The sequence below is a fragment of the Tachyglossus aculeatus genome, chromosome 25 (genome assembly GCF_015852505.1).
Source record: "Tachyglossus aculeatus isolate mTacAcu1 chromosome 25, mTacAcu1.pri, whole genome shotgun sequence".
Classification (NCBI taxonomy): Eukaryota; Metazoa; Chordata; class Mammalia; order Monotremata; family Tachyglossidae; genus Tachyglossus; species Tachyglossus aculeatus.
Window position 1 is genome coordinate 16,099,750 of NC_052090.1, and position 20,267 is coordinate 16,120,016.

General features: G+C 41.8%; 1 protein-coding gene across 1 annotated transcript in view; it reads left to right on the top strand.

Annotated features, from left to right (window-relative positions):
• Window positions 1-20,267, top strand: part of RP1 (RP1 axonemal microtubule associated) — a 143,335-nt gene that overhangs the window by 102,538 nt on the left and 20,530 nt on the right. The window contains exons 25-28 of the mRNA XM_038766522.1: window positions 1,751-1,970; window positions 14,411-14,565; window positions 15,835-15,913; window positions 17,915-17,996. Coding sequence (XP_038622450.1) covers window positions 1,751-1,970; window positions 14,411-14,565; window positions 15,835-15,913; window positions 17,915-17,996 — 536 coding nt within the window. The remainder of the gene's footprint in view (window positions 1-1,750; window positions 1,971-14,410; window positions 14,566-15,834; window positions 15,914-17,914; window positions 17,997-20,267) is intronic.

Consider the following 20,267-nt stretch of genomic DNA (forward strand, 5'->3'; position numbering starts at 1 on the left):
ATACCAGTTGACACACATGCACATACACACACACGTTTATAGATATTAATATCTCCAAAGCTTCACACATTCATGGTGTCTTTCTTCCTAGGTTTTCAGTGGTTTTCCTGGATGTTAACATAGTCATTAATCTATTTTGTGAGTTTAAGAATAGGATAGATATCTTGGGCTCATTTTACAGATGGGAAGACTGTAATACAGATAAGCTCATGCTGGGGGTTAAAGAGTTAATCAGCTATGAAACAATGCACGTGCATCTGCACTCTTTAAGCACTTGATATTCACCTCACTCACTCTCAGCCCCTACATGTATGTACACAACTGTTACTTATTTTAATGTCTGTCTCCCCCTCTAAACTTTCAACTCCCTGTGGGAAGGGAATGTGTCTACCAACTCTGTTGTATTCTTCCAAGTACTTAGTATAGTGCTCTGTACATAGTAAGTGCTCAATAAATACCACTTACTAATTGATTGAACTAATTTTTGCATGCTGATACTCTGAATCAATCCTAGGTTCAATCAATTTAGACCATATTTTCCACTATAATAATAATGAGAACAATTGTAAGGATGTATTTTTCATAATAATAATAATAATAATGGCATTTATTAAGTGCTTACTATGTGCAAAGCGCTGTTCTAAGTGCTGGGGAGATTACAAGGTGATCAGGTTGTCCCACGGGGGGCTCACAGTCTTAATCCCCATTTTACAGATGAGGTAACTGAGGCCCAGAGATGCTAAGTGACTTGTCCAAAGTCACACAGCTGACAAATGGCAGAGCTGGGATTTGAACCCATGACCTCTGACTCCAAAACCCCTGCTCTTTCCACTGAGCCACGCTGCTTCTGGATCCATATCAAAAGACTATTAGAGATTAATGAACTGTCATAAGAAGAAGCATGATGTAGGGGATAGAATACGGGTTTGGGAGGCCGAAGGTCTTGGGTTCTAATCCCGGCTCCACCGATTGTCTGCTGGGTGACCACAGGCAAGTCACTTAACTTCTCTGGGTCTCAGTTACCTCATCTGTAAAATGGGGAATTAAGACTGAGCTCCATGTGGTACAGGGACTGTGTTCAACCTGATTAGCTTGCATCAAGCACTTAGTACAGTGCTCTGCACACAGTAAGCACTCAATAAATATGATTGATTGATCTGCCCCAGGGCTTAGAACAGTGCTTGGCACATGGTAAAAACAAATACCGTTATTATTATTTTAATACAAGCAAATTTCCTGCCCTCTCTAAATTGCTCTTGAGGTTAAGCGCTTGCTATGTGACAAGCATTGTTCCAAGTACTGGGGTAGATACAAAGCTAATCAGGTTGTGTCCATGTCCCACAAGGGGCTCCCTGTCTTAACCTCCATTTTACGGAAGAGGTAACTGAGACTCAGAGAAGTTAAGTGACTTGCCCAAGGTCACACAGCAGATGAATGGCAGAGCCGAGATTAGAACCCAGGTCCTTCTGACTCTCAGGTCTGTGCTCTGTCTACTAGACTGCTATTTCTCTACTAGACCACGATTCTATTTATTGAGCACTTACTGTGTGCAGAGCACTGCACTAAATGCTTGGGGGAGTATAATACAACAGAGTAGGTAATCACGCCTGCCTACCTCATAAGAAACTACTTCCTGTTAAAGAATAGAGGTTCTACAAATTGAAATTGATAAAGGATTTTCAATATAGCCACTAATTTTTCAACAAAATCATTTTAGCAGGAATTTCCCTTGCATGTGTTTACCTTGCAGGTTAGTTTTAAAGATCTTGGCGAACTGTATAAAATCCGCATTGGACATGATAATAGGGGCAAGGATCCTGGTTGGTATCTGGAAGAGATTCAACTGGAAGAAATAGCTACACATCAACTGTTCTTCCTACCAGTGGATTGCTGGATAGCTGAGGATGAAAAAGGCGGTGGTACATGGAAAGAAATAGCCATTCCAAGACTTAACCAGGAGCCTTTGCCGTGTGAGTGTTTCCAACTTCTTTCAGACTTTTGAAAACTATGAAAAGTGGAATCCTTGGGACCATAGCGCTATTTAAGTAACAGCATAAGGATGGGACATTTTTGGATGTGTGTGTATCTTTGTGTCTCTGTTTTGTTGGTCTCCTTATTATCACCTTAGACCTAACTACACCATCTTAGCCAGCTATCTAACTTTCCATCCAGGCAGCCACCACTTTAGCTCAAGATCTCACGGATCTCCCAGCCATCATTCCTCTTCCTTCAGAGGAATATTTCACGCTGCTGCCCAACCCCTTTGTCTGAAATACTGGGTGCCGTTTCTCACCAGGAAGTCTCCTAACAGCTTTCTAAATACACTCCCCTTCATTCATTCATTGTCGTATTTATTGAGTGCTTACTGTGTGCAGAGCACTGTACTAAGCGCTTGGGAAGTACAAGTCGGCAACATATAGAGACAGTCCCTCCCCAACAACGGGCTCACAGTCTAGAAGGGGGAGACAGATAACAAAACAAAACATGTAGACAGGTGTCCAAATCATCAGAACAAATAGCATTATAGCTATAGGATAGGGAGGTAAGTGCCATGCCGTGCAGCCGGTTAGGGTAACGAAGTGCTTAAGGGGGACATGAGCAAGAGCGTAGTTGATGCAGAAGGGTAATAAGGGGCTTAATCAGGCAAGTCTTCTTGGAGATTTGATTTTAGGAGGGTTTTGAAGGTGGGGAGATCGGTGGAGTGTTGGGTGTGAAGGGGGAGGGTGTTCATTCAATCGTATTTATTGAGCGCTTACTGTGTGCAAAGCATTGTACTAAGTGCTTCAAGGCCAGAGAGAGGAAGTGGGCGAGGGGTCAGCAGTGAGACAGACGAGATCGAGGTATAGGGCGTAGGTTGGTGTTAGAGCAGCGAAGTGCTGCGTTGTCATAGGAGAGTAGCGAGGTGAGGTAGGAGGGGTCGAGTTCTTTAAAGCCAACGGTGAGGAGTTTCTTTTTGATGTGGAGGTGGATGGGCAACTTCTGGTGGTTCTTGAGGAGTGGGGAGCCATAGACTGAATGGGTTTTGAGAAAAATGATCCCCTGACCTGGGCCTCTGACTCTATTCCTTCTCAATTGTTTAAAGCAATCGCTCCCCTCCTTCATTGGTACCTTCAAACTCTCACTCTCCAATTATTCCTTTTTTCTTTCAATCATATTTATTGAGCGCTTACTGTGTGCAGAGCACTGTACTAAGCGCTCCTTCCCTTCCTTCCCTTCTGCCTTCAAAAACACTCCAGTCTTTCCCCATCTTGAGGGAGAAGGCAATGACTTAGCCCTCACAGTGCCAAGTTCTCCTTAAGAGTAGCGCCTCTGCTTAAAAGCCCCATCCGATACCATGAAGAGTCAGATCTAGCTCGAGAGCATAGGTTCCCAACCCTATTCTAGCTGTACCTCACAAAACAGTGCTTTGCACATAGTAATTGCCCAATAAATATGATTGAATGAATGAATTCTCCTGCTTCCGTGGCCTCGCTTATACCATTCCACCAATCGGAGCTCTTTCCCTGCCTAATCTGAAAGCCCACAGCTCTCCCCACCATAAAACCCTCAAACTCCAATCTCCTACAGCAAGTCTTACCCAGTTAACATCCTGAGATGCAGCTCGGCCTAGTGGATAAAGCATAAGCCTGGGAATCAGAAGGACCTGGGTTCAATTCCAGCTATGCTACTCATCTGCTGTGTGACTTTGGTCAAGTCACTAAACTTCTCTGTGCTCCAGTTACTTCATCTGTAAAATGGGGATTAAGACTCGGAGCCCAGAGTGGGACATGGATTGTGTCCAAACTGATTAGTTTTTTTATCTGTCCTAGTGCATAGTACAATGCCTGTCACATAGGAAGCACTTAACAAATACCATACAATACCTGCACTACGAGTCACATCAATTTACTGGATTGCAAGCCCCCCAAGGAAAAGGGACCATGTTTAACCCTCACCTGTGTACTCTTTCCCAGTGCTTAGTACAGTGTTCTGCACACAAAAACTGCTTAATAAACACTGCTAATAGTGCTAGTGCTAATACTATCACTAGGAGCAGCGAGGCTCAGTGGAAAGAGCACGGGCTTTGGAGTCAGAGGTCATGGGTTCAAATCCCGGCTCCGCTGCTTGTCTGCTGTGTGACTTTGGCCAAGTCACTTCACTTCTCTGGGCCTCAGTTACCTCATCTGTAAAATGGGGATTAAGACTGTGAGCCCCCAGTGGGACAACCTGATCACCTTGTAAAATCCCCAGTGCTTAGAACAGTACATGGCACATAGTAAGTGCTTAATAAATGCTATCATTATTATTATTAATAATCATCAGTCATCTCTGACACATATATTTATTTATGCCCTCCCTCTACACCTTTGCCTATATGAATAATCAATTATTCAGTGTATTCATTCAGATTATACTACTTTTAAAGATTATTGTGTCTACCATATTAGAGTGTAAGATCCTTCGTGGGCAGAAAACATACCTTCTTATTCATTTGTTCCATTCTAGTTATAATGAAGCGTATCCAGAGGGGACTCAAGAAATATCTTTGCTACTATCACTGTTGTATAGCTATTGATGCCTGTCTGCTTGCTTTGTTTCGTTGTCTGTCTCCCCCCTTCTAGACTGTGAGCCCATTGTTGGGTAGGGATTGTCTCTATTTGTTTGTCAGATTGTACTTTCCAAGCATTTAGTACAGTGCTCTGCACACAGTAAGTGCTCAAATAATATGATTGAATGGATGAATGATGAATGAATGAATAATGGGTAAACCAAATTGATGTGTTGGGCATGTAGAATCTTTAAAAAGAGTCTTTGGATTCACTGTTATTGACAAGGCTTTCCCCTTCTTCTCTTCATTTTAGAAGCATGTTGTTTATTAAAATACATGCAGGAAAACAAATTGGGAATTGGTATGTGTTTCAGAAATTTCCAGGATCTAAAAGAAACTCCATTGTACTTCAAATGAACTATTGATTTTTGGTTCATTTAACTTGAATAGCAGTAGAGACTCAGCATGGCTCCCCAAGAACTTTCTATTTAATTTTTTTCCCAACGAGCAAATGAAACTTTATTCATTTGCATTTCCCATTTAAAAGGGTAATTGCTTAGCTGTAACATTCCTTAAGGCATTTTTAACCAACAAAAGCATTTAATGTAATACATGATACCTATTGATAATCTGATGCAGTTTTGTCATTTGTCTTTAGGGCTGGCAACTCAATCCAGTTCTTTTCCCAAGCTATGTAGTTGTTTATTTTAAAGAGTATTTGGAAAATTAAGTGCAGTGAAGAAATAATTGTTGTACTCCAGTGGCCAGGAATCAATTATTGGTCTCAGTCTCTCAGAAAGTAGGGAATAAGTCACTCACCTTTTAGAGAAGCATCTTGTCCTTAGTTTCCTTGGGATATAGCATTTAGTTAGTAGATTGCTGCTCTATTGCCTAAAATAGCTTAGAATGGCTTAGTCACTCTTGAGACTTAGTGTAGCTCCAAAGAAGAGATCAGTTTCCAGTCTTGATTCACTCATGGGATTATAGTTTGAACATGATCATTCTGGAGAGTGTACCATGGATTTCCTCCAAGAGATTTACGGATTATGTTGTATTCATACTAGGAAGGTTTACCTAGGTCTTCAAGTCACCAACAGTTCACCTCTTCCTCCTCCTCTTCTCCACAGTGAGGAGAGGGAGGCTGAAAAGTGGGGAGAATGATGACGATAATACCTCCTCTAGACTGTAAGCTTGTCCTCTAGACTGTAAACTTGCTGTGGGTGGGAATGTGTTTGTTTATTATTATACTGTACTCTCCCAAGAGCTTAGTACAGTGATCTGCACACAGTAAGTGCTCAATAAATTTAATTGACTTGCTGACTTCTCCTTCCTCCTTCAGCTTCTCTGAGCCCCAGAAGCAGCAGGGACCATGGCAGGAGAGACTTCTAGGAATTTCAGACACCACCAGCAGAGATCAGGATGAAGAGGAAGTTCAAGGTTGTCACTGCTTAGGCAGCAATAGCTTCCTCACCATTGAGATGCAATCTCCAGGAAAAAAAATACCCCCTCTCTACACTTGCTCAGTCCCTTAAGTAATCAAATCAGTGGTATTTTTTGAGCACTTGCTGTGTACCAAGCACTGTACTAAGCATTCGAGTTCTACTTTACAAAATTGTCATAGACAGTACTAGAATTCAGTTCTAACATGTGAGATACCATTCGCTCTGTTTTGTTGCAAGTGAATTCCATGACTTTTTCCAGTTGACTATTATAGTTAACAACGTGGCTTTAGATGGCCCTTATATTTAGGGATTATCTGGCTTAAAAAAATCAGGAAAGATATTCAAGATTTAAATTAACTGCATTAGTAATACCAAAAATTAACCGTGTTTGGTAGCTGTTGACTTTTATGCATTAACCAATTCATTCGCTCAATATTACTTTTATTGGATGTTTCCCCTGGGATTGGAATGAATAAGAATCTGTAGGTGCAGTAGCCATGACAAAGTTACAAGTCTTTAAATCCATTAGCCATCATACTTTAGCCTCATGGATTCTTTTCAACTCAGTAGTAATCTAATTTTCTCCAAGATAATAATATTGGCAAATACTGTTTAGTAACAGTTTTCTAGCCTTTCTGGATTCCTTGACTCGTTGGCATTGACAGGTGCCTGCAGGACTCAGGGTGTTGTGTGAGCTCTTTTAGTTGTACTTTGACCTTTCTGTGACTAATGCCCTTGGGAAGATTTTGGTATTGAGATTTTGGAATGCTGATCACGAGCCCAAATACTGAAAATTGCAAACTTCTGGAGGGAGGAATCATATCTTCTCTGTTGTGCCCTCCCAAGTGCTTAGCAGAGAGCTCGGCAAACAGTAGACACTCAATAAATACTCTTGGTTGATAGATTGAAATGCTGTTCTCAATTTAATTCAATCATATTTATTGAGCGCTCAATGCACACAGAGCACTTAATGCAGAGTACTTGTGAGAGTACAATACAAAAATAAACAGACACATTCCCTGCCCATAATAAGTTTCCAGTCATTTAAGAAGAGCACAGTTGAGGTACAATGAGATCAAGAGTTTTGTGTTCGAGAGTATTACCTGGAAGCAGAAAACACAAAAAGTGAGAGAGCATGAAAGTTCAGTTAACCTCAGACTGCAGGTTTGCGAGTAAAGGTGTGTGCATTTGCAGACACACACACACACAAACACACACTCCCTGCCCCCCTTTGCATTATTACTTAGCCACCGTGTAGTAGTGTAAGATCACACACACACACACACCCCTTCTTTATATTATCACTTAATCAGCATATAATAATATCAGATTCCTGGGTCCTGTGTTGTGCCCCAGGATTTGGGTTCAGCAGAGTTTCCCAGGCCACACCAAAGGAAGATGGGGAAATAAAGAAAGTTTACTGTACCATTGTAATAAAATTGCATCCCCTCTAAAATACTTGCATTTACCAGTTTCTGAAATAGTGGGAAAATTACTGCTTTGTGAAACAATTGCTGACGGCCTGCAGCAAGTCTCAGGTGAAACAGCAGAAGTCGGAGCTGATAGTACTTACCTGATTTGAAAATAAGTACATTTCCTTTTAACCTTTTGCCTTTAACAGGGAACCTGCGTCGGTAGCATTTAACTTGAAGTCTCAACAGAAGCCATAGCCAAAAGATTATTTTCAGATTGAGCAATGAGTAGAGAAATTCTTATGTGTGTATAAAACTGCTATCTTTTATGAACCTATTTGTTTTGTGTTTCTGCCATCTGATTTTTGTCTCTACGAGGACAGGGGCTGGATCTTGGTCATTTTTTGGAACTTGCCATAATATCTAGTGCAGTGCCACCCCCTCTGTAATGCTGAAAAATTACTCACCGTTGGTTGGAGGGTCTGCTGGTTCAGATCCTAGTGATTCAAGTTGATTTTTCTTTCCAAGCTCACAGAGACATTAATTTCATGAACTAGGCTCACCAACCATGAGAAATCAGAGCACTATTGTGGTATGCTGTGTGTGCCTCTTGGTTCACAAACCTTAAGTGAGGCTTATAGCAGAAATTTCTTCATGTGCTCATTGATGTAGATTGCTGGACATCTGTTTCTGAATTCTGCCAGCAGGATGTGCCAACAAGATAACATGGCAGTATATAACTAGAAGGTTTAGCTTTGAGAGAAAACTGAGCCTACATGCAGCTGTCATGCTGCAGAATAAGTATGACCCTTGAAAGGTGATGCTTTCAATCCTGTCTGGCCCGCTTTGGGGGAAGAGGAGGAGAGATCTGGGGGAGTCCAGGAAGGACAACTACTCTGGCACCTCCCCACACTTAATCCCGGCTCTGCCAATTGTCAGCTGTGTGACTTTGGGCAAGTCACTTCACTTCTCTGTGCCTCATCTGTAAAGTGGGGATGAAGACTGTGAGCCCCCCGTGGGACAACCTGATCACCTTGTAACCTCCCCAGCGTTTAGAACAGTGCTTTGCATAGAGTAAGTGCTTAATAAATGCCACCATTGTTATTGAAGGGTAGAATTGAGCATAGGTTAATATGTTTCCTTTCCAGTAGAGTGTGTGCTTCCTCTGGGGAGAGCAGGAGGAAACAACATTGGGTTGGGGTCTCCTCTCTAACCCACCACATCTCCCAACATTCTCCCCTCGTTTCCAAGGATGAGTGAGTGCTGGTAGTGGCTGGATCAGTAATATGGTTCCTCTAGAACACGTTCCTTTTAGTCTTAAGTACTCCACAGTAATGGTGGATTCTACAAGGGAAGAGTACTGAATTAAAGATGTACATGTGGCAAAGTATTGAGTAGCTTTGGTGGACAGTGGTTCAGTTTCACTTACATCGTCAGGAAGAGTGTGTGTTCTTTCTGTCAGGGCTTCTGATTAAATAGTCTGGGAGAATCTTGTGGTTGGGTCATAGCCTGAGTGCTCTCATTCATTTATTCATTCAGTCATTTAATCGTATTTATTGAGCACTTACTGTGTGCAGAGCACTGTACTAAGTGCTTGGGAAGTACAAGTCGGCAACATATAGAGACGGTCCCTACCCAACAACGGGCTCACAGTCTAGAAGGGGGAACCTGAGGGTCCACAGACTGACTGATTTCTTTAACTCTCCTATGTTCACAGGTGGACGGTATGTGTGAATTCTAGAGCACCGGATCTGCCCTCCTGCTTTGCCTACTGATACTAATTGAGTGTGCAACTGCTGTGTGTGTTTTCTCTCCTCTTTAATAGAAATCTTGAGGTACTAATTTCTATTTAATGGTACTTGTTAAGCACTTTCTATGTGCTAGCTGCTGTTCTAAGCACTGAGGGAGATACGAGCAAATCGGGTTGGACAAAATCCATGATCCGCATGGGGCTCACAGTATTAATCCCTATTTTACAGATGAGGTAACTGAGGCAAAGGGAAGTTAAGTGACTTGTCCAAGGTCACACAGCAGATAGGTGGCAGAGCTGGGATTAGAACCCAGGTTTTTCTGACTCCCATGCTTTATCCATTAGGTCATGGAGGCTTCCTTAAGAACATAAGTCCTACTTGAATCAATCAATCAGCACTATTTATTGAGCACTTACTTTGAACAGAACATAATGCTGAGTGTTTGGGGGAGTACAATGCAGTTGGTAGACCTGATTCCGGTCCTCAAGGAGCTTACAATGTATTTCTTAATACCTATATGATGCAGCTTTTTCATCCAGTGGTTTCACCCAGCCTCCTAGAATGATGATTTTAGGTTGGCTTTCCCAAGCACTAGGGGCTGGATATCACAACCGAGCCAAGTGTGAATGCTATCATTCTTCACATCACATTTATTTGAAGTACTTTGGAAATACACTCACCATAACCTCCTAGAATGATGATTTTAAGTTGGCTTTCCCAAGCACTAGGGGCTGGGTATCACATCTGAGCCAAGTGTGAATGCTATCATTCTTCATGTCACATTTATTTGAAGTACTTTGGAAATAAGCTCACCATAACCTTTTGAATGCAAATGCTGAGTTTTAGGAGGGGTGTGGAGGGGTGTGGAGGGGGTGTCATGGTGAGACTGTACTTATTTACATGTGCAAAATAATATGCATACTTTTAGATGACTTAAGGAGAGCCCCTCCCCACCCCAACAGTCATCCAACTCCTCATTCCCATCACACATTCAGGAAAATCGTGTGACAATGAAGTCTAAGTTACATGCCGCATAAAGAGCGTCCATGTAAGGGAAATGGGGGATAGCTTGGGAAAAGCCCTAAGAGGATGAGTTGATGTGAAATGATTGGAAGACATGGAGTTACCTTCATTGAAAAATATCTCTTAAGGAAAGGTAAAATTGAAATTCTTGCCTTGCTCAAGTGGATTAAAGAGGGAAGATATAAAATAAAAAGTGTTAGTCCACCAGACCCCCTTAGATTTGGAATTTAGGTGAAAAAACTTAATATAGGTGGAACTCTTTCATGAAGGCACAGATGGAAGTGAATTAGACTAGTGCAGTCATGTTCAAATGGGCACTACGCTTACAGCTATTTCAGTGTTTTGGGGATTTATATGGTTTTGTTAAGGGCTGTGTAGAAAACCACAGGTTTTCTAATTCCAACATGGGTAATGATGTATCCTAATTTGTTCTGAAGGTCAAGATGTTTTCTTTATTTTTCATGGCTTATGTCTTCAATTAGATCATGATTAAAAAGTGGATAGGGCATTAATGGAGAGAGTTGGTTGGCTCAAGATAATGAACTCAGAGGGTTTATCTGGGATAATGATTTTACGTTATGATTTTAATAAAATAGGTTAGAGGATGAAGAGTAGGGGAAACCTTTTAAGTTTTCTCTTCCTCTCAGATTCATTTTGGGAGGGTTCAGTGCCAGTGTTCTGTAAAATGAAAAGAATGAGAACTTGGGAGGGAAAGACAGGAAAGGAGGCTAGCATCAGTGATTGGTGGATGGGTGGACTCGGGAGCAGGAGTGGAAGGAGAGAGGGAACCTTAATTTCCAAGTGATTTTATCCACCTGTCCTGAAAGCAAAGCACGGAACTGCCTGGAATTTGAAGGCGTTGGAGAAAATGAGGTGAAAGAGATTTAGAGAAGTCTTAAGACTATGAACTTTCTGAGGAGATTTTTTTAATGGTATTTGTTAAGCACTTACTGTGTGCCAATATACCCTAATCAGGTTGGACACAGTCCATGTCCGATGTGGGGCTGTTGGTATTAATTCCCATTTTACACATAAGGTAATTGAGGTACAGATAATTAAAATGACTTGCCCGTGGTCACACAGGAGATGAGTGACAGAGCTAGGATTAGAGCCCAGATCCTTTTGACTCCCAGGTTCATGCTCTATTCACTAGGCCATGCTGCTTCTCCTCTTTGGGATATAATATAATAATGATAATAATGATGGTATTTGTTAAGTGCTTACTATGTGCCAAGCACTGTTCTAAGCACTGGGATAGATCCAAGGTAATCAAGTTGTCCCACGTGGGGCTCAAAGTCTTCATCCCCATTTTACAGGTGAGGTAACTGAGGCCCTGAGAAGTGAAGTGACTTACCCAAAGTCACACAGCAGACAAGTGACGGAGGTGGGATTAGAATCCATGACCTCTGACTCCCGAGCCCAGACTCTTTCCACTGAGCCACCCTGCTTCTCATGATATGATATGATTGGGGATGATTTTGTCAACAGGAAACTTTCTGTTAAATAATAACTATGGTATTCATTAAGTGCTAATTCTGTGCTAAATGGTGAGTTAAATACAAAATAATGAGATAAGACATAGTCCCTGGCCCACATAGGGCTCCTAATCTAAGAGAGAGGGAGAGCAGGTGTTTTATCCCCATTTTACAGATGAGGAACTGAGGAATAGAGAGGTCTGACCAGTAGCTGTCCTGGGATTGGAACCTGAGCCTTCAGATTCCCAGTCCTAGGCTGCATTGTCTCCAAAAGAATCACAGTTAATTAAATCATTTAATTAAATCATTTAATTTAATCATAGTTAATCATAGGAGAAATACAGTGCCCAAGGGCCATATTGGTCAAAGAAACAGATGAGAAATGATGCTCAACCTGAATGGAGAGGAGAGGGAGAGAGAGAGAGAGAGAGAGAGGGATAGGCCCCAAAAGAATGATGGCAGAAAAAATTATTAGGTAGAGTCAGCAGTACCCTATAAATTAAGGGATTAAGGAATAACAGTAATTGTGAATGTTTCTGGAAGAAGATTACAAAGAATGATGTATGCAATCCTAACTTAGGGAAAGAAAAATCCTCACAAGGAAAAGTGGGGAAAAAAAGATAGAGCCAAGGGAACCTGAAGAAGAGGGAAGAGAAGCGAAGCAGAGAACCAGAGAAGCAGCATGGCTCAGTGGAAAGAGCACAGACTTTGGAGTCAGAGGTCATGGGTTCAAATCCCAGCTCTGCCACTTGTCAGCTGTGTGACTTTGGGCAAGTCATTTAACTTCTCTGTGCCTCAGTTACCTCATTTGTAAAATGGGGATGAAGACTGTGAGCCCCACATGGGACAACCTGATTGCCTTGTATCCCCCAGCATTTAGAACAGTGCTTTGCACATAGTAAGTGCTTAATAAATGCCATCATCATCATTATTATTATTAAGAGGGTAAGTTAGGAAAACAAATACTGATTCAAGGCTTGTGTTGTTGATAAAGTTATTCAGTGGTATTCATTGATTCCCCCATTTTAGTTCATTAAGGACTGTTAGGCCTTTGGGGAATTAATCATTTCAGGAAATTAAGACACCATGCGATACATCTTGTTCATTACTCCAGTGGAAAGGGGAGAGGGAATGGGGTTGAGGGTGGAAAATAGCAGAATTCATTGGTTTGCCAGCAGCATGGAATAAAGATAAACTCTGCCCTTATAAGGTAGGAAAAAGGAAGGAGTTATTCTCCCCCACCCAAGGGAAGTAAGTGTTGTTTATGTTTCCGCTACGGCCAAGTGGCGGGTCCGGGAATTGGATTCTAGGTCCCGAGCACAAAGCCAATGTCTGAACAGGCCACCACTCTAAATCCAAATGAACCTCAGATTTTTCCAGCTCTCTCTAGATTCTTCCAGGCAGCCGAATTGGCTTAAGGTAACACCTAGCAGCACTCTCATGCTCTCCACCGGAAGATTAGCTTTCCCCTTAGAATCGGCCCAGGATTGGTGACTCTGGCCTCCTGTGCCCAGGCTCTGAAGGGAGAAAGAGTGGGTGATGCTTGGGCAATGCAGATTCAGGGTCCTGGCAGCTCACGCTGAGGAAAGATCGCTACAGAAGGAGCCCAGCACCAGGCCTGGCATGAGTTCATTCCGGAGGACCGCAATGGCTGCCAATTCCAATTCCCTCTTTCCAGGTGGCTGCAGAGTTTCCTTTGCTCATGTGCTCTAAACTTGAGGGAAATGTTGCTATTTATTGCCAGAGAACAGTTGCACTTATCCCTTTACACCGGATATTTTAGTGCACATAATGTTGCATCACTGCCCTGTTCATAACATCCCCCAGCAAAATCAGTTCGCCTGGTAGAGGTCAGCAACCCTCGATAGACATTCAGGCCCTCTTTCTGACTGGCATTTCTTATCTCAGACTTCAGGAGAACATTAGTGTGGGGTTCCAGGGTTGTGGGCAAGTGATGCAATTGGCCCCTGGGTAGCTTGCTGAAGGCTCTAGGTACCTGGGAGTGGAAGGCAATCTGTACCCCTCATGGTTATCCTAGAGTCCAGTTCCGCTCTCTGCAGATGGAAGACACAGGCCATCTTAGGTTTTCACCAGGGCACAAGTGGTGTGGAGTCATTGTGCCTGAGAATGTCTTTCTCCCCCCATCTAGACTGTAAGCTCATTGTGGGCAGGGAATGTGTCTGTTTGTTGTTGTAATATACTCTCCCAAGTGCCAAGTCAAGAACACTGGGCTATCATTTGCTGGTTCTTTCACAGGCCCATCCCTTCAAGATGCATTTAAATCTGTATCTCTCCAGGATTGATGTATTTTTCCTCACCCAAGAGAGCCGTTAAAAATCTCCATTATTGGAACAGTAATCTCCATCAAGTAGCAGCATGAATGACTGGCTGTGATTAGAACAGCCAAACTTCAGGGGAAAAATTGCTACTCTCATCTAATTGAGAGAGAATTTTTTCATGTAACTCCACCTTAATAACTGAAAAAGTGGAGTGGATGTGGTGAGGGCATAATTGTTAGCACTAATTATTTTGAAGCAGGAGTTCTGGGAGCAGCTGAGCAGCCTTTGTGAACGGAATTCTAAATAAAAATTGCAAGTTGGGGTCAGTCATTTTATCATGCTCACCCACACAGGTTATCCACTGAAAGTCAGTCAAAGGTATGCCCTCAGCAGGAATCCTGAGTTTTTCTAACTCTTTTCCCAAGTTATTCCATATGTTTTTAAAGTGAAGGAAATGTGAAAGAGAGAAAAATGACCACGTGATTTCTAATTTTTTTTAGTGGTGGATTATGAAGTCCATGTGTATACTGGCTCCACACTAGGTGCCGAAACAGATGCTAATGTGTCCATCAATGTCATTGGAACCAGAGGGGATGCTGGGAGGCGGAAACTTCATCATTCCAAGAATAACAAAGTCAAGTTCCAACACGGTCAGGTAAAAAAATGCTTAAGTGCTGTCAAGCAACTTTGGTCCTACTAGGTACCCTGATTTACGATAAAGCCATTTTTTCTATTATTTCTGAGGAGAGGGGAAGATTATCTGGATCCACTCAGAGCTGGACCATTTTGAAAGAAGTTCTGTTAGAACAAACTGAGTGTAGAGGGCCTCAATTTTTCTTCCATTCTTCTTTCCTTTCATCAAGTCCCCTTGCCTTCTTTAGATCAAAGAATTCCCAAGGAAAAAGATAAGAGCAACTGCCAAGTGGTAGGCTATGAAGAATGGGAATAAGATTTGAAATAAAGGTTCTCATGTATTGCCTGAATGTGAGAGGGTCTTAGGTTCCCAACTTGGTAGCCCATATCTAAATGGCCACCAATTCCCAGAAATGTATTGTCACAGTCAATCGTATTTATTGAGCACTTACTGTGTGCAGAGCACTGTACTAAGCATTTGGGAGAGTACAGTACAACAACAACAGACACATTCCCTGTCCACAGCAAGCTTGAAGTCTAGAGGGAGAAGTGTGCTTCTGCTTAGTGAGCCTTATGCTTGGGTCTAATACTGAGTACTAGTGGCTAACATCCTTAAAGTTCATTTTCTGTGTCCCTAGTTTTCCCTATAGCAACCAATTATGAACTATTCATGGATGAATTTACCCCAATCCCTCTTGAACCTCCTTTTCAACCCCCTAGGCAGTAAGTTAATTGTGGGCAGGTTAATGTTTCTACCAATCCGGTATATTGTACTCTCCCAAGAGCTTAGTTATAGTGCTCTGCACACAATATATGATCAATAAATATTATTGATTCAACTTTCTGGGGCAAGAAATTCGACATGTCTCTGGATGAAGAATTCTTTCTTATTGTTCATTTGTTTTGATCCTACCACCTTCATGTTTGAAAGTGGTTTTCTTAGTTTAGTGCTCTGGGATTTAATTAACAATTTCCTGCCTGCCCTTTTTATCCTCTTCATGATTTTGTAGCTTTCGGTCATACCTTCTCTCTCAGTCTTCCTCTCTCCAGATGGATGAGCCTTAATCTTTTCAGCTAGCCCGTCTCTGGAAGCTTCTCAATCCTCTTGATCATCTTGATTGCCCTTTTCTGTAGCTTTTCCAACTCTATCATGCACTTTCTAAGATGGGGCAGCCAGGACGGCCTGCAGTATTCCAGGTGCAGATATACAATTGTGTTGTATGACGACCAAACTCTGCCAACACAGAGATGGCTTTTCTAATGTCCTCTAACTTCCACTTTCCTTGTTTAGGTTGATATCTTTGGTATTCAGGCTGTATCTCTCGGAGAGCTGAAGAAAGTTCTGGTTGGTCATGATGGAACTGGTCCAGGTACGACTAGGTTATGTAAAATCCAGTGCCATTTTGGTGGGAAAAATGGGGATCTTTCTCACACAATGCTGCAAAAGTCAAGATAATAATAATTATGGTACTTGTTAAGCACTTACTATGAGCCAAGCACTGTTCTGAGTGCTGGGGTAGATAGAAGTTAATCAGGTTGGACACAGTCCCTGTCCCACATGGGGCTCACAGTCTTAATCCCCATTTTGCAGGTGAGGTAACTGAGGCCCAGAGAAGTTAAGTAGCTTGCCCAGGTCACACAGCAGACATGTGTCAGATCAGGGATTAGAACCCAGGTCCTTCTGACTCCCGGGTCCTCTCTCTATCCCCTAAGCCACGAAGAGTTACTGATGGGGAGCCCTCTCTGTAAAACCTTCGTTTTCTCTCTAGTGAAACAGTGCGAACAGAGGAGGGTCAGGCAGAGACAGCTCTCTTGTCTGAGTCTCTAAAGAATTTTAAAATTTGTCAGGGTAAAGAGATTTAAGCACTATTATTATAACTAGATATTACTACAGTGAATGTGAATTTGTGAATATTTAAACCCCAAGGGAGGGACTTCAATAAAACATTATCTTTTTATATTGAGATCTGCCTGTAAAAGGACCAAAGAGAACAAAACTATGTCCTTGAATGCTAGGTTCCAAAAAACAGCCTCCTGGACCTTCTGTAACAAAAAAACAGTAAAATGTCTCGACAAAAGTTTTCTCTTTCTTTGAAATAATTCCTTTAATAAAATGAATGTCCAATCTGTACTTGATTTGTGAATTGATCTTTCAATTGAACTCTAATAATAAAGAGATTATAGAGCTGAATGATAATTATAGAACAGGCATCTTTGAGGACAGTGCACATTAACCTCCTCTATACTGTAAGCTCATTATGGGCAGGAAACGTGTCTGCTAATTTTCTTGTTTTGTACTCCTCCAAGTGCTTTAAACAGTGCTCAGCATATAGTAAGCCCTCAAGAAATACCATTGATTCATTGATTAGCCTATTGGCACTTACATTCTTACTGTATTTACATCCAAGAATTAGAGCTAAGAACTCTAAGAGTTAAGCTCTCTTAACTCCAAGAGTTAAGCGAGTAAGAGCTAAGAGAAGCAGCGTGGCTCAGTGGAAAGAGCACGGGCTTTGGAGTTAGAGATCATGGGTTCGAATCCCGGCTCCGCCACGTCTGCTGTGTGACCTTGGGCAAGTCACTTAACTTCTCTGAGCCTCATTTACCTCATCTGTAAAATGGGGATTAAGACTGTGAGCCCCACATGGGACAACTTGATCACCTTGTATCCCCCCCAGCACTTAGAACAGTGCTCTGCACATCTTAAGCACTAAACAAATGCCATCAAAAAAAGAAACAAAAACAAAAAACTCCAGTCATTAAAACAGCTCTAGGATGTAGTTAAAGCTGAAGTATGGGCTCAGTGACCCCCCCAGTAATCAGATGTTCCTGAGTCAGGAGATAGGAGACAATTGGGATAGCTGAGAAGAGAGTTGTGAAGAATAGACCAGTAGATGGAAAAATGGGTTGACGTAATTTCTTCCAAACAAACTAAGAGACCCATTGAGGCCACTGCAGTGCCATAGCAATGCATTAAATGTCACCCTCGTGGCCCAGTGTGGTTGCAGCTTGTAGCTTATCCACAATGCCACATTCCCCCTCCTTCCCAAGATAGATCTTTGATACCTAAAGCTGTTCTGGGACCACCCTAAAGCATCCAGGAGCCAGTGCTCTGCTTCCCTTTATCCAGCAGCAGGAAAGAGTTGCCCCCCACCCAAAGCTGCAGGAAGAGGCTAAATATGACTCTTCCAAACCTTTCCATTGGTCAACTTTGGACAGCCATGCTTTCAACCTTCAAAGGCAGCTGGACCCAACTGTTTCAAGGGATGTTTGTAAGGACTGTTGTGTTTCTTCATGAAGTGAGCAATGTCAGTACACTTTTTCAGGAAAGACAACTAAAGGTTCAACTATTCTCCTTTGACAATTCAACCTAGGAAATGGATGGTTTCTGGAAAAGATTGTTATCAGATTTAAAGAGAAACAAGATGAACAAGAAGTTGTATTTCCTTGTAATAGGTAAGTCACTACTCTAGAGTGTGTATATAATATGACTATTATATATAACAGATTACATGCTATAGAGTTTTCATGGTAACCAGCTTCTTTATCATGTGGCCATTAACAGCTCTACCAGCTCAATTTTTAACCCCTCTCTGTCTTCTGTGATTTTCTCCCCCACCTCCTAAACCTTTCACCACAAGCTGGTTCTAGTGGTCTGTTTCCACCTACTAGTTTGGATGAAATAATTTTTTGTGTTTAAAACCACGATTTAGCTAAGGAATCTTATTTAATAGAAAGATCAACTGGAGAATTTCATGAACCTATTGCTATCTTTTTTTTTTTATACCAGTATACATTCTTTATACCACAGTATTCAAGTGGTTCCACTAATTCCTTGGCCAGCTTCCTGCTTTTGATATATTTGAAGAATCTGTCATTACAAACTCTGGTTTAGAATAAAAGTCTTCTTCAAATTCCTTTATGGCACACAGAATGCCATGGTTTTATGGGCTTTCCTGTTCTCAGGTGAGTTTTCCTTTTGTTAAAGATGACTCCCCTCTGAAAACCTCGACCTTGCTAAGTGAGGCATGTACCTGATTCTTTATTTTGTCCTTTAGCAGACATTGTAACTGAATTTCTAATGTGCTTCTAAATAGTCTCCCTGCTTCCAGCAGCCTGATTTCAATCAATTTATTTCAATGATGTTTGTTAAGTGTTTACTTTGTGTCAAGCAAGGTTCTAAGTGCTGGGGTGGATATAAATTTGTCAGATTGGACACAGTCCTTGTCCTACATGGGGCTCACAGTTTAAGTTGGAGGGAGGAGGATTTAATTCCCATTTTACAGAAGAGGTAACTGAGGTATGGAGAAGTTAATTGACTTGCCCAGGTCATGGAGCAAGCAATTGGTAGAACCACATCTTCTCTTCCAAGCCCACACTCTTTTCACTAAGTCATGCTGCTTCTCAATGGTGTTTATTGGGCGCCTACTGTAGCAGAATGCAAAAATAAGATCTTGGGCAAGTAGAATAGAAGATTCCATCACTGCCCACAAGGAGTTTACAAATCAAATGGGTTAGACAGACAAAAATCTATTACAGATAGGAGAAATAAGGTTCTTTCAGCTCGTTTTTTTTAACTTTCCCTAAGATACTCATACTACTATTTTCACCTTTTCCACCAAGCAAAACACTCAAGTTCCCTTAGGTAAGGATCACTATTAGAGAGGGACTCTGCACAATTAATTCCTGCTTAGGACCTGACCACTAGTCAGAATTAAATTCAGAGTCTTGACTTTCCTGGGGGTTCCAGGTTCTCTCTGGATGATGTCAACACCAAAATCACCATCTACGCTTGCAATATGGCCACATTCTAGTCCTTCAGTGACTCTATCCATCATTCATCAGGTTGTTTTTTTTTAAAATCCTCTGCTCACAGTCTCCAAGACCCTCATAAGCAATGTGGCCCAGTGCGAGAAGCCCATGCCTGGGAGTCAGAGGACCTGGGTTCTAATCCTGCCTCCACCATTTACTTGCTGTATAACCTTGGGCAAGTCACTGAACTGCTAATTCTGCTAGATTGTTCATGTTGAAGACAGGGAGCGTATCTGCCAATTCGGTTGCATTGTACTCTCCCAAGCTCTTAGAACAGTATTCTGTACACAGTAAGCACTCAATAAATGCCACTGATTTATTTATTAACTCCAGAACTTTCTCAGGGTACTAAGCATGCATGTAGTTAATTGGAACAATATAATAATAATAATAATAATAATAATAATATATTCTATATATATAATATATGACATATAATATATAGAGAATATATAACAAGAAGCAGCGTGGCTCAGTGGAAAAGAGCCTGGGCTTTGGAGTCAGAGGTCATGGGTTCAAATCCCAGCTCTGCCAATTGTCAGCTAACTTCTCTGTGCCTCAGTTACCTCATTTGTAAAATGGGGATGAAGACTGTGAGCCCCCCGTGGGACAACCTGATCACCTTGTAACCTCCCCAGTGCTTAGAACATAGTAAGCGCTTAATAAATGCCATCATTATTATTATAATATAATAATTATTAGAGAAGCAGCATGGCTCGGTGGAAATAGCATGGGCTTGGGAGCCAGAGGTCATGGGTTCTAATCCAGGCTCTGCCACTTGTCAGCTGTGTGATTTTGGGCAAGTCACTTCATTTCTCTGGGCCTCAGTTACCTCATCTGTAAAATGGGGATTAAGACTGTGAGCCCCCCATGGGACAACCTGATCACCTTGCATCCCCCCAGAGCTTAGAGCAG